Raw genomic sequence first — 14,104 nt, 5'->3', positions numbered from 1 at the left:
TGATTATGTCAATTATAGCAAAAAGGCACATGAAAGCTAAAAATATGAAGACGACTCTGTGCTATAATCTGTATATGAAATATTGGGCATTGGAGTTGTTGTTTATCCTGTTCAATAATGACCCACAATCCTAAAGGTTAGGTGAACAGTTTCAATGAAATGTTTGTATGAGACAAAGAGTTTTTGTTCCTCACATCCTCTTTGTGACCACAAATCAGAAAAGGCCATTAAATAATTTTGGTTAATGCAATTAAATTAACCAAATTAAATAACGACTGGTGTTTTGTGCATAGTCACATGAACTTACTGTTTTACATATCCAAATCCATTTATAAAAAATGAGTTGTTTTGTAAGACTGGGGTACAGGAAGAAAGCAAATTGCATCTAGTTTTGGTGGTTTTATCCTTTAGTTCAAACAATCAAACTGTTTTAGTCATTCCTTAAGTATTTTGTGCAAAACCTCAACTTTGGCTATGGTTTCAACAACCTCCCAAACCTGTCCTTGGCTGACCTGCCAGTCTCCTTAGGAAAAGGGAAGAAACAAAAACTCCAAATTGTCATATTGTTTTACCAAGAGATAAACACATGGCATGTATTTAATCAAGAAGTTTGATCTACACCACAAATATTTTCATTTCTCCTTTTCGATAACAATTCCAGAGCCAAACCCGTTTTTACACGAGCAGCTGAATGTTCCACCAGGCACCTCTTTTGTTCATTGAGGTACTCAATGACACCACATCTGCTTCCATGCACAGTTAAGAGTGTCTAAACAATTTCCATCAATGGTGTCAGACTCATCAGATCCTGGAGTTGTTCTCCTCTGGTGACAAAAATAACACTTCATAAACTCATTACTAATCCTAAGGCACTCGACTGTGACTGCAGAAGTTGAGGAGTCCCCTACATCCCCTACACCAATATAAAGGACAAATCACAACAATTCACAAGTGAGGTATCACAATACTCTTCAAATTGATTATTTTACCTTCCACTTTCATTCTTGTTAATGTGAAACCTGGATAAACCTTTAAATAAAAATGTAACTTACAAAATGTTACTGAACTTGTGTTTATTCTTCTCTTACACAGAATGGTACGCTATGATTTTTAGAAATAGACAAGGATAGAGTAGGGGGATTTAAATGGAAAAAGTCATACAAATCCTGAACTAGTACAGTTAAAATAAAAAAAACCCCAAAAGGTAAAAAATATAATAAAATAAAAAAACCCCACCAATCTGAAAAAACAAACCAAAATGCCCAAACAAAACAACACACAAATTCTGAAGTACAGACTCCTTGAGGTCAAATCTCTTATGACTTACAAAAACTTGCCCGTTATGCCCTAAAACCTCAGAAATAAATGTTTAAATTCTTTAGAAAATGCTAGGTGACCAAACATCATTGCAGTCTCAAGTAAAGAAAAAAACCAAAACAAAACATTTTTAACCATAATTTTAAGTTAAATTTGGACTACTTCTCTCTGCATTACTGATATTCTGTCAGTAGACAACTCATCTATGATGTCTATTATTCAGGATTGACTAATTATTTCTATATTAATTTTAAAATATAGTAAATGATTTTACAAAAACCCACTTCAGCATAAAGACAACTTGCTTTCACACACAGGGGACAAAAAATGCTGTTTTGGACCTTTAATCATCAAACTAAAGTGATTTATTTGCTTGATTATGCTAACAAGAATGTTGCTCCATCACTAATTACAGCCTTGTTGCTGAAACTGGGTTATAATATATATTAAAATTGTTGTATTTATCCATTCTGCTGGGTAATTACCATTAAGCACAGCAACATATTGGGAAACAGCAACTTCAGAAGCCAAAAATTGCTACCCTGGCTTTGTGGACAGTCCTTTGGAGACTTCAAGTGGTACTCTGAATGCAAATTTTGATGGGCCATTAGTTTTCATTAATGGTGGTTTGAGTATTTATGGAAGACAACTATGTACTGCACTTAGAGCTGGGCAAATTGCCTAGATATATTTCATATATTAATGCTAAGGTAATGAATGGTGTTACAGCAATTAGAAGATTGATGACTTGGAAAATTAAGGTGTGTGTGTGTTTGAAGTCCCCTGATCTGAGCAGCCCCTTTCACTTTGCAAACAGATCCAGCAAAGTCACAGCATCTGGGCTGCTAAGGAAGCATTCTGCTGTTAGTTTTAAAACTTTATTTAGGATGAAAAAAAAATCAAATGACCAATATATCATCTAATGCACAATGAAAATAAATGGGAGCATGAATATATTTTGGTAATATTAACCTACATTTTCTGTCTAAAATAAAATACTATAATTGTTTCTTTCAGTTTTGATGGCTTGATAATACAACTTGATGGCTATATTTATAGACAGTTTTTGTTCAAAAAATTGTCCTTCTAATATCTGCATGCCCATTGAAAAGCTATTATGTATATTTGATTTTGTTGTATTGCTGATTGAATTTTTTTATATGAACTTCAACAGAAATAGCACTAACACATAAAATCATTCATTATGTCGAGTTACTCTATTTTATACTAAAAAAGACCAAATGCACAACAAATTATATCATCATTATATTCTTATTTTGTAGAGACATGAGCTGAATGTTGTGGTTTTGTGTCAATTGTATTTCTGGGAGGACCTGATACAAAATCCAATCAAATGCCACCACTAAAACTGCCAACAGAATCCTTCAGCATCCCTTTCTCCTCAGCTACAGACTTACAGTAACTAATCAATACTTTTCTAGTTTCTCATTCAGAGTCATTTGTCATTCAAGAAACAACACACCAGTTTGGAAACACATCAGATATTGCTGCGGGCTCCTCTGCAACTCAGATTGTGTGAAATAATGACTCTGCTGCCCAACCCAGAAACACAGCTCTCGCATCAAAGGAAAATTTCCAGCCAATCTCAATAACAGTCAATGAATCGTTTTCACTAAGTAACTTGGAAGGCAGGAAATGAGACTTTATGCAGAATTCCAAATATATCATTTGATCCCACTGAAAACACTGGCTATCAGGAAAATGGCTAAAATCAGATATTGAATGGTAGATTTAACTCTAAGACAAATATAGAAAGCATTTTATTCTTGTTGAAAAGAATTCTGCTGTACTGTATAAGACATTCAGAGATTCTTTCACATGGAACATGCTGAATATCAGAACAGGGGATCTACTGTTTGATATCAACTTATAAATTGTGCCAGCAGCAGGTGTTGAAAATTATGTAGGGCACAGGGTGCTGTGAATCAGATAAGCTTCTAAATGACTTAAAAAAAAAATCAGCAGAGGTCTTTGAAGAAAATAAAATGTCAAGTTTACATAGTCAGAGAAGAAAATTGCCATGACCAAATGCAAGACAATAACCAGTGGGAAGTACTAGACAAAGCATTCATGTGGTTTTGAGTGATAGATTAATTAAAAATGGCTGATGTTCCATACACTGGCATCTCACAGAGTGAATATGGATTTGAAGAAAAAGTGGTAAGAGTGGGAAAGCATGTAGGACTTCATATATTTACAACAACTTTTTTGTAATACAGAATGGCAACAGCACACTTTAGTTTTTTTGATATGGTTAAAGGCATGGAAAAATAGCCATTTTGTACATATCAAATGGAATATTATTTTCATCCCATAAAATAGGATGAAAATAATATTCCATTTGATATGTACACATTCAAAAAGATTTAGCAAAAGCAGGCACCAAAAGACTAGGAATTTTGCTCAGCATATTGAAAAAGAAAGATTGACACTGCTGAGTAGAAAACCAATAAATGAAAGACCCAAAATACAGAAATATGTGAATTATATATTGTTTCCATTCCCCTCAAGGATAAACCTGACAGTTACCTTGGCACCAACTTGTTTGCTAACATTATTTTTTATGTCTTATCATTACCTTCTATAAGCTTCCACTAAAGAATGCAATAGTAGGAAAATGTTAAACAGAGCCTGGAAAGGACAAAACAACAGCAAACATGTGAAACAGAAGTGGCAACTTCCAAATGGTTTCCAACAGCTAAACTGCAATGTTAAAATAAAGGAATTGGAAGCAATAAAAACAATGTGGAGATTGAGGGGTCCTGCCAAAGGAGAATCCTCATTGCTGGTGAAGCTCTGAGCCACTCCATAAATTGTATTACAAAGCAAACCAAAAACTTTACTGACTTCAGTGGCAGTGTCTATTAAGTTCAAATCAAAGAACACAACATGGAGGGCCTAACTGCTTCTCTTTTCCAATACTGAAACTAACAGAATCAAACATCAAGAAACTCAAGCTATCAGAACAGCAATGAGATCACCAAGGCAAACCAAAGAAGTCTTGATTGGGCCAGGCCTTGCCCAGTCATTGCCTTTTTCATAGCTGTGAAAAATCTTCTGGAACGTGAACTGGAAGCAAAGGTCACTGGGAACTGTCAGTACTGTGAGTTTTCTGTTCAAAATTCTGTCCAGACATGGCATGGAAGGCATTAGCCCCTGACACAGGCAGTGGGATTCTCTTTGGATGTCTCTGAGATCACACTTTCTACCAAGGAGACTGATGGCTGGGGTAGATGCTTCCCAAACAGCTAAAGAAATTGTCAAAACCAACAGATGAGGTGCTTGAAATGATATCACTGGTGTAGTAAATTTATTATAAATACAATTTTTCTGCAGATTCTTCCTCCTTTAGAGCACCTAGCCTTGGCAGGGAATGGGTGCATGGCAGCCAGGGCTACCTCAGACCACATTGCCCATCCCCTCCGCCCACTGAGGTGCCCTCACTGTGTCCTTGTTCCAGCTCCTCAGTCCAGGAAAGGTCCTGGAGATCAACGAGTGACCAACTCTGTGACCTGGTGACACAACTGTACAAAGGGGGTTCCAAAATACCAAACTCCATCTCCTTTTTCTGCTCAGTCAGTACCCAACAATGTGACAAGATCATGTAGTAGAACATACTAACAAAGAAAATTAGCTGTCCAAAACACCGCTTTTAGCTGAGAAAACACTAAATGCAAAAGACAGAATAATGCAAAAGAAAGCTGAAGATTACAGAACTCTCCAGCACTGAGCAAAAATTAAATTCTACAAAACAGTTTAGGGTTTGGGCACAGCTTTCATCCCTCTCTTCAGTCCCTGATGAATTCAAATGGTACCAAAAAAAGATAGCTCAGTATATTCACTGAGGAGAAAAACTTCATTCATGCTTTATTGTGTTTACTGTGTTTTTAGATACAAGCAGTCAAGAAAATTTAGGAATAGGAGTGAAAATGATGCAATAAACATTGCAATTACTGTGATTCACCTGCTTAAACCTCTGATTAAACTTGCAGACAAGCAGATCAGCAGGTGTAGTAAATTTTCATACCCTACCACATTAAATCTTTCATTGGAACAAGTTAGTCATTCTTCTTTACTTATATATTATCAGTTATGACCATTTATCAATTAGATAAACTCTTATCTTGCTTCATATGGCACTGGATTTTTGGTTCTGACCCAATTTACATGCACAAAAGCCTGCTTGTAAGAGACTGATGTGCATCCACTCACTCCTTAGGAAAATAATTGGCATTTATATTACCACAGTGTGTTCCACAACATGGAAACTTACAGGAGAAATGAATGCAGGAACTTTTCATGTTTTTCAATCAGCACATACAGTCCTGCTGATAAAACTGTATGTGCTTGTACTTTTCTCCAGCAGATTTTATGGGGAATCTCACTGCAACGCCAAGATGCAGTTTAGCACAACTATGACTTTAAAACACCAAAACAAAACAAACAGAAATCTCCAAACTCTTTGTAAGTTTTGTTCACCATTGTCGCAGACATCTTTTATGAAAAATCCTTTGAGCAGACATCTGAAAATCCAAATCCTCAATCATCAACTCATAACCCAAAGAAATCTTCTGAAAGTGCCAGGCAATCCAACAAACTAGAAATATTCTGAACTAGGTAGGAAGAATTGAGCAGAGGAAACAAATAATGGATAATTCTGTGTAATAAACAATGCAACAGCTCCTTCCCCTTTCAAAATTCTTTACACGTGACTGTGGTAAATATAAGTTATCAATTTGTTACCTTCATTCCTATGTACATGCAAGTCTACAATTAGAAATATCCTTGTAATAGAAATCGCAAACTGTTCAATTGAACATAAAGAACTTTTCATGGACAACACAGTCTGACTCATGAATGCACTGTATGCATTATTTACATAAAACCAGCAATAACTTCCCTAAGTTTCTTATATTTCATTATTAATTAGCTTTGAATAATTAAAAATATATTATCACTGGACTTACCCATAATGGTTAAAGCTGTGGCTTTTGTTAAGTCTTCTTTCATTGATTCAATTATTTCGAGATTACCACCATCCAAATTGCACCTACTTATGGTTCCATTTCCTGAACTGATCCAGTAAAGCTTGTTCTCCCCATAATCTATTGATAAACCTGTAATTAACACATACAATTTTAACTGTGACTTTAATGGATGATATACATTGTTAAACTGTTTTCATTATGCAAGTGCATTACACATTAAAAAAATAATTTGAGAAAACTGAACTTGGTCATTTCCAACGAAACAAACAGGCTTTTGGAAAGATTAGTGCCTTTTATTTCTTTCAGCAGTTACCAAAACCAGCGACTGACTGATGAAAGAGCATTATCTGGCAATGAGGAATTACTTGAATAAGCTGAAGTCCTAAGCAAGGGTATTAACAACTTGTAAATGCAAACCAGAAGCCATCATTTATATTTTAAAATTATGATTACACAGAGAGGTGGTAAACAAGGTACTTTTTGTGATTCAGAACTATAAAATTCTGTTCTCTCCCTGCTTAGGATGATGAAATACCAAAATCTCATCCAAACTCCTGATAAATTTATAGTATTACTTTTCATTTTGATTCATAGTGAACTGACCTCATAATCAGTTCTTTGGAGCTTGAAGCAAGAGAACTGTCAACACAAAGATACTTGCAAAATAAGCTACTAAATGAATAAAGTATAGAGTTTTCTGAAAGTAAGGGCAAAGAACTAGGAGATAATGTATTTCAGACTTCTGTAATCCTTTAAAAATGTTCAAGAAGTGGTAGCAGGAGATTTTCCACAGTGAAATATTCTTGGCATGGCAACAATACCCGCCATAACAATTTGCTTCAGTGCTCCAGCTTTCCCAGAACTCATGCTAAGTATCCAGCAGCAAGTTGCCAAAAAATAGTGTATTTCACTGCATGGGTCAAGCTCTGGATATTGTACTGTAATCTTTTCCATCCTGGGGAAAGCTGTTTTGGAAACCTTGACAGGAGAGAGCAGTGCCATGAGCTGCAGCCCTTACAGCTGCCATCGTGTCGCTACTTCTTCACACAGGTTTGACACAGAAGGCTAAAAGGTGTCTGCTTTCTGAGCTTCTAAAATCACCTTTTGCAGGAAGTGATATTTCCTTCCACCTCTCTGCAAGGGTATTATCCAGGAGGAAACATCACACGCTGGGGAGAGGATCTGGGGCAGTGCCTTCAGGAGGGATTCGTCTCCCGGTGTCACATCCTCATGTTTGCACAACCATCCTCCCTCTGAGCACCGAGCACCAGGGATCCTGGACACAGGCACAGCACAGGCAATTCCCAGCACAGGGAACTTCCCGGGGAATATCAGCGTGGCTTCACAGGGAATACACCAGCAGGAAGGCTCCCCTGCTCTGAGAGGAGCAGCTTTTGGGATCTGCCAAAGCTCCCGCCCGTGAGCTGCTGCCCACAGATTGCCCCTGGATGGGATCTGTTTGTGAGGCATTGCCTGTACCAGCTGAGCAGCAATTACAGCCCTGTCCTGTCTGGTTTTATACTTCAGATATCCAACTGGTGCTTCTTCACACAGGCACTCCAACTACACACCATCGATTGACATGAAAAGCATTCCTGTCTCCTTCTACGCAAGTCTAGCGCATTATTCTCCCCCAAACACTTTCTACCTATTACCAACCTTTGCAAAAATACATTATTTCTAATGTAGGCAGAGCATGCTTAATTAGATTTTTTTTCAGGAATTGTCCTGCTTTACTAATGAAAACAAGTGGTTTATTGGTCATAAGCATCACAGATATTCATGATGAACTCAAATGTAACTGACTGGCTTAAACCTTATGAACTGCTAAAGTGAATCTGAACACAAGAATTGGACAATGCTCTCAGGGAATTCAAATGAGCAAATGATTTGCCCAACAAAGTATAAAATTAAGCATGAATTTTGAATTCCTGAGAATACAGATTGTTGGCACTCCAATGATCAGCTTTTTATCAAGAAATATATGTGTTAGCACTGGAGACTTTAGAACTGCAGAATGGACCAGCAAACCATTACTAGTTTGTACTAGTTAAGAGAAAAATAAATTATACCATCTGTCATCCTCAGAGTATCAGTTCTCAAAATTTCCAAACTAAAAATACTCTTGGTACTAATAGAAAATACTATAATTGAAAAATTGTCTCCTTGTTTTGATGTAGGTCAAACAGCAAAAATAAATCCATCAGCTTAATTCCGGTCAAAGACTGGAAAACTCTCTTATTTTTCAAATTCTGAAATTTTACATCAAGAACATCCCATCAATTTCCAGGATATCCAACTCTAATAAACCAGATATTTGTCTTTTTCAGCAATCTACCTGAGTACTCCCCAAACACTCAAAGTTAGCACTGCATGAACTAGAGCTTCACTTAAGGAAAAAGACAGTTTTCTCAGAGCACAAATGAAATATTAAATTAAGGTTTTAAGACTGCTGCTTTCTAAATCTTTAGAAGGATTTCGTTGTTCTTAGCATGGGTCTGTATTTTGCTAATGGAAAAAAATATTTAAACAATTGAGACTAGTATTTTGCATATATTTTATTTCAGAGTTTGATACTGGAAACACTAAGCATTGCAATTTAGGACCTTGAGACTTCTGATCACAAAATATTCAGAGCAAAGTGCTGCACACAGCTGCCCTTAATATTGTTCTAATGTTATTAAAAGTGTTTCTTCTTCACCTTAAAATTAGTGGGTTTGCCACTCTTTTCTCTCCAGATAAAAAGGTAATTGTCTCTTCAAGTGGATAGACAGATAATTTTATCAACAGTAAAACAGTTATCAAGTAATTTCTACAAAATTCATTTAATTTAGCCTGTAAAATGCATGTTATGTTGCTCTTATGTCAAATTTATTGAATTCTTTAAATCACTTTCACTTCTGCTTGCTTAATGCATTCAGTTGTAAAAAAAATGTTTTTAAATCACTTTATTGGTGGGCCATTAATAAGGCAGCAACAATTGACATAACCACTTTAACTCCCTAAAAAATGAAATTATCTACAAAGAGAGACTTGAATAAAACAAAAAAATACACATGAAAAGAGCTTTTCTTCTTTTTTTAAAGTGCCATAATTTATCATCAACTATGTGAATCCTCAAATACTAAAACTGAGGCTAAGTCATAATATGAAATGCATGCTTCAATTGTTGCATTTTACTCTGTGTGAAAAGTTAAGGACCAGTCCATATTTTGATTATGCAGCTGAGATTCTGGTGAGGAAAGATCCACATTTGCAGTCAAAGCACCCTCTCACAAATATTCATGACTTATTAAAACCCTGACCTCGACGTTTTTGTAACCATGCTACAAAAATTGAGAAATACAGATAGGCTCTCCTTCAGACGGCTGTAGTCCTAGAAGTCAATATTACTCCACTAAATCTACAGTGGATTTCAGTTAGAATGGGCTAAAAACATCTTAAATTGTGAAACACAACAGTAACACAAGTGTTGTTCATTTCTTTATGTCTGTTCTTATCACTGTAGATGAAAAACATCAGTGTACATTTAAATAGGAGTTCAAGATAATGTCCATAATAAATCACTCTCAGTTTAAAAAGAAACAGGAAAAAAGGTATTTACCAATAGGATCTTTTTGATTCTGAAAGAGAATTTTGCTGTTGCTGCCATCCATGTTTGCCATGTTGATTGTGTTGCCATCAGTCCAATACAGCTTCCTGAAGAGGAGAATTTAAGTATTTATAATATTGCTTTGTGTGAACAGTGTTTCCAATGAAACATCAGTTTAGCAGACAAAGTGCACAACTAATAAATAATAAATAAAATAATAGCTACGTTATTTAATCAGCAGCCTTCTAAAGGAATTATTCAGACAAGATATTTTCAGTTAAATCTTTAGAATTCATGCTTTTAAGTTTGAAAGAAAGCAGAATGGCCAAACTTAAAATATAAATGAAGAGCCACCTTGTGATGAGCTTTACAGCAGTTTATTTATCACAACCATGGACACCTTACCCTTTTACTGGGTGAACTGCAAGACACTGGGGTTTGTCAATTCCGTGGATGATTGAGGTTTTCAAGGAACCGTCCAAATGTGCCACGTTAATTTGCGTTTCATCAAATTCTGAGCTAATCCAGTATAAATTACGGGATATCCAATCCACTGCAAGGCCTCTGATACTCTGAATATCTGCAAAAAGGGAAAGCAGTTTGTTTGATTTTCTTTCTGGATTGTTGTCAGTGTTAGGGATAAAAAATAAAAAAGAATAATTTATTCTACAGTTTGTTAACAATACTGTGCAATATTCTATTCAGATGGATTTATTAACTAGTTGCCAAGAATTAATAATCTTTATTTTTCTTCCTGGGCTTGATACACTAACAATAAGAACATGAAAAACACACTGAATATTCACAGCATGAAACCTATTATCCCAAAAAATTAATCAGAGATGCTGAACTTCTGCATTGTATTTTTCTACTTCAGAAAGTGTTTACTGCTCAGGGGCATTCTAAAACAATGCTTTGCTGAAATTTAAAAGCCTCCTTCCTACTTCAGCTCCACAAGGCTCAGTGCAGAGGATCTGGATTAAAACCACTGGTCTAGAGCATAGTTCTGTAGCTCTTAAATATTTGTGTCACTGGAGAAGTTCACTGGTTTTATTTTTGAAGGCTTTGAAGACTTCAAGCTACTGCCCTGCTTTCCCTGATATGGCAAAACATCCGTCAGCCAAAGGGAAGCAGGGAATGAATTCTTTATTTTTCTCTCTTGCTGTTCATAGCTTTGACTTTTCAAATTAAGGTTTTTTAAATAAGATACACAAGACTTTTTTCACTTTTACCCTTCTGATTCTCTTCCCCATGAAGGAGCAGCTGTGGGGGGCTGAGGGTCACAGCACCATTATTACCTGAGGCAGCAAAACAGGAATATGATAAGGCTGATTTGGTAACTTGATGGTCTTAGCAAGTTATTTAAATAATCTGTGTTAAATCTGCCTGAAATGCTGGGTGTAAAGTCACTGCTCCATCTCTGGGTACCAACAACACCCCTCTGCCCTGAGTTAATAGTGGCTGGCATCTTTGTGGAGAAGGGAACAGGCCGAGGGTGATCCAGTGATTCATTACAGTTCATCATTTATACACATCTCCTGTCAGCTCCACATGGTAATTTGCCCTGACAGCACTATTGCCCTTGACAAACTGACATGGAAGTGGCTGAGGACAGGTTTGCATGTCCATGAGGCTGAGCAGTGATTGGGCATTAGGAAGTTTGCCAAAATTACAGAATGCAGCAAAGGACACCAAACACACAGTCCTTGACCCATTTTAAATTGCTCCCCTGCCCTTCTGGGTTTTGGTTTTTTTTTTTTTTTTTTGCTTGTGGGATAGAAAATAATAATTTTATACTCTTAAAAAGATTAAAGTATGACTTGGCATCTTTGTGACAGTGGCATGAGACTTCACCCAACGAGAACCCCAGCAGGACATCCTTACAAAGCTTCTTATGTTCTTATAAGAAGCATAAAAGTACAACTGCAAGCAAATGAGATAGTTTACACATAATAAATAGTCTTTCAAATGTTTTGATGTGCCAGAACATTGCAATTTTCTCAAACTTATGATAAAAAGTTACATCTAGAACAAAAAAAAATAAACAAAAAAAAAATCAAAACGAAACAAACACAAAAACTCTACCACAGAAGCTACCATAATAAAAGGAATATGAAAGAATAGCATATTTCTTTTGGTTTCATTAAATTCCTTGACAAATTCAGTGGTTTTTCTATAATAAAAACCTTTTTTATTCTACTTCTTTTTGAAAAAAAGCAAGCAACAAGTCCTTCTTTTGGGCACCCGAATACCTCTCTAGGAGGTATTCTAAGCCTTGTTCTCATTACTGGGACTGAAAAACATATCTGATTGCTAATAAAGTTGTCTCTGAAAAAGCAGGGGAGAAGAAAAAGTAGCCATGCAAAATAAATTAATTCACAGTCTACAAAATGGGGAAATTGCCATACTTGTCCAAACATTTCCCAAAATGTGCTAACACAGAAGTAAGTTCTTCTAAAGTGACACAAGGGGCAGAGCTTGAACTATTTATTTTCTAAAGTCCCCAGATAATCAACTATATGGTTTATTTGTTCTCCAAGTCAGAAAAGGTCTGATCTTACACAACTGAGCTATTTCTCGTTTCTTCTTCCCCAGCAAACATTCCTTAACTGTAAGGGAACCAGTTAGCAAAATTTGCTTTCACATAGTCAGTTTTTCCTACTTTCAAGCAGGTAGGTACATTACCAAGTAGAACAACAAATACTTCCAGGAGAGGAACTGACAGTGGTCAGAAAAAAACCCAAATGTGACCAAGGACAAAAAATGGTTTTCACTTCAGTACCAGGGCTACTGAAACAGGGTTGAAACAATCAGGTATAGACTTGATATTCATTAAGTTTCTGTGCTTATGCACATATTCTGTACAGAAAAAAAACCCACATTACACCAGTATCCCCAAAATCACCAGGCTGCCATGTTGTGGCTTCACCAATGGTCCCAAAGTGGGAGATCTGCATGGACTGGAAAGAGAAAATAACCCTGACAGAGCCAGTTTCATTGCTAGGTCAACCTAGGTAGTCAAAGGACACAGGAAATTCCTCAGTGCAAAGCTATGTCAGGATACTGTGCTCATATGACTGCGCTTCTCCTGCTTTTTATCTTTATTCTTCCTACCTTCAAGACATTAGCTTCCTTTTTTTGCTGCACATTTCAATCTTGTACAAAATCAATGCAAAATTACATCTCAATTTGTTTACATACAATTGAATTATCAATCAATAAAGTGAGCTAGTATCCTAAAGAAAATTCTGCTGGCTTATTGTTTAGATCAATTATCCAATACCAGGACAAGTTACACATATCCACAACCTGCAAGTTCCTTTTTAGCAAGCTCATTTACCTAGAAGGAATTATTTTTACTTCAATGCTGGGCTGTTTACCTCTTGAAATGATGGTTTCTAAGCCAGTCCCATTGATGAAGGCACGTTTGATGGTCTGTGTTTTCACATCAGTCCAGTATAAACGTTCCTCAACAGCGTCAAAATCTATGACTGTCACATCATCAATGTCAGGAACAGTGAAGGCTGTGATGAAGTTGAAGTATGGGTTCTCTATGTCCACCCCTCTTATTTCTGAACGCCTTGCATAAAGAAGAAACTTCTTTCTTTCTGTTAGAAAAAGGAAAATGTCATTCCTCATCCTCTTCACAATATCCCTAGTAGAAATCAAAGTCATTCACTTGAGAGCGCTTTACAAATGTGTAGATGACATTTATATATGTGATTAAACATCTCCAGAAAACCTGCAGCCTAGTGACACTTGAGAAATAATGTTACAGAGCATAAAAAACACAGAAAAAATATAAGAATTCTGTATATTGGACATTGTCACCACACCTCTAAATAAATATGAGTGTGAAAGAAAAAAATGTTGAAAAAGTTATTTTAAACATTTCACCCTCTTTAGTCCACTCAAATGCTGTTTCACCTGCACATCATAGGAGATATTAACGTTTGGTATCTCAGGGTATCAGATTCACTGAAAAAGGGAAGTTTTGCAAACAGCAAATGTGTGCGTGTGAAAAGCAAACAGCTGGAACAAAAAGGGAAAATTAGTTGTTTTATTACAACTCCACTAGTGAAAAAGGATGATTAATTAATGGCAAAGCAGAGCTCTCCTTTTAATCTAAAAACTCTGAATGGTTGGAGCAAGCACCTGCAAATGAACAGTAAAAGTAACTTTGTTT

The 14,104-nt window shown here is 36.2% G+C and overlaps 1 protein-coding gene across 6 annotated transcripts in view; it reads right to left on the bottom strand.

The window, feature by feature from the left end:
• Window positions 1-14,104, bottom strand: part of LRP1B (LDL receptor related protein 1B) — a 639,076-nt gene that overhangs the window by 154,771 nt on the left and 470,201 nt on the right. For all 6 annotated transcript variants that reach the window (XM_074547868.1, XM_074547870.1, XM_074547871.1 and 3 more), the window contains exons 29-32: window positions 13,299-13,526; window positions 10,324-10,498; window positions 9,931-10,025; window positions 6,306-6,455 (exon numbers count right to left, since the gene is read on the bottom strand). In XM_074547868.1, coding sequence (XP_074403969.1) covers window positions 6,306-6,455; window positions 9,931-10,025; window positions 10,324-10,498; window positions 13,299-13,526 — 648 coding nt within the window. The remainder of the gene's footprint in view (window positions 1-6,305; window positions 6,456-9,930; window positions 10,026-10,323; window positions 10,499-13,298; window positions 13,527-14,104) is intronic.

Source organism: Zonotrichia albicollis, chromosome 10 (genome assembly GCF_047830755.1).
Source record: "Zonotrichia albicollis isolate bZonAlb1 chromosome 10, bZonAlb1.hap1, whole genome shotgun sequence".
Lineage (NCBI taxonomy): Eukaryota > Metazoa > Chordata > Aves > Passeriformes > Passerellidae > Zonotrichia > Zonotrichia albicollis.
Note: the sequence above shows the minus strand (reverse complement) of the source record. Positions and strands in the feature narration are given on the sequence as shown.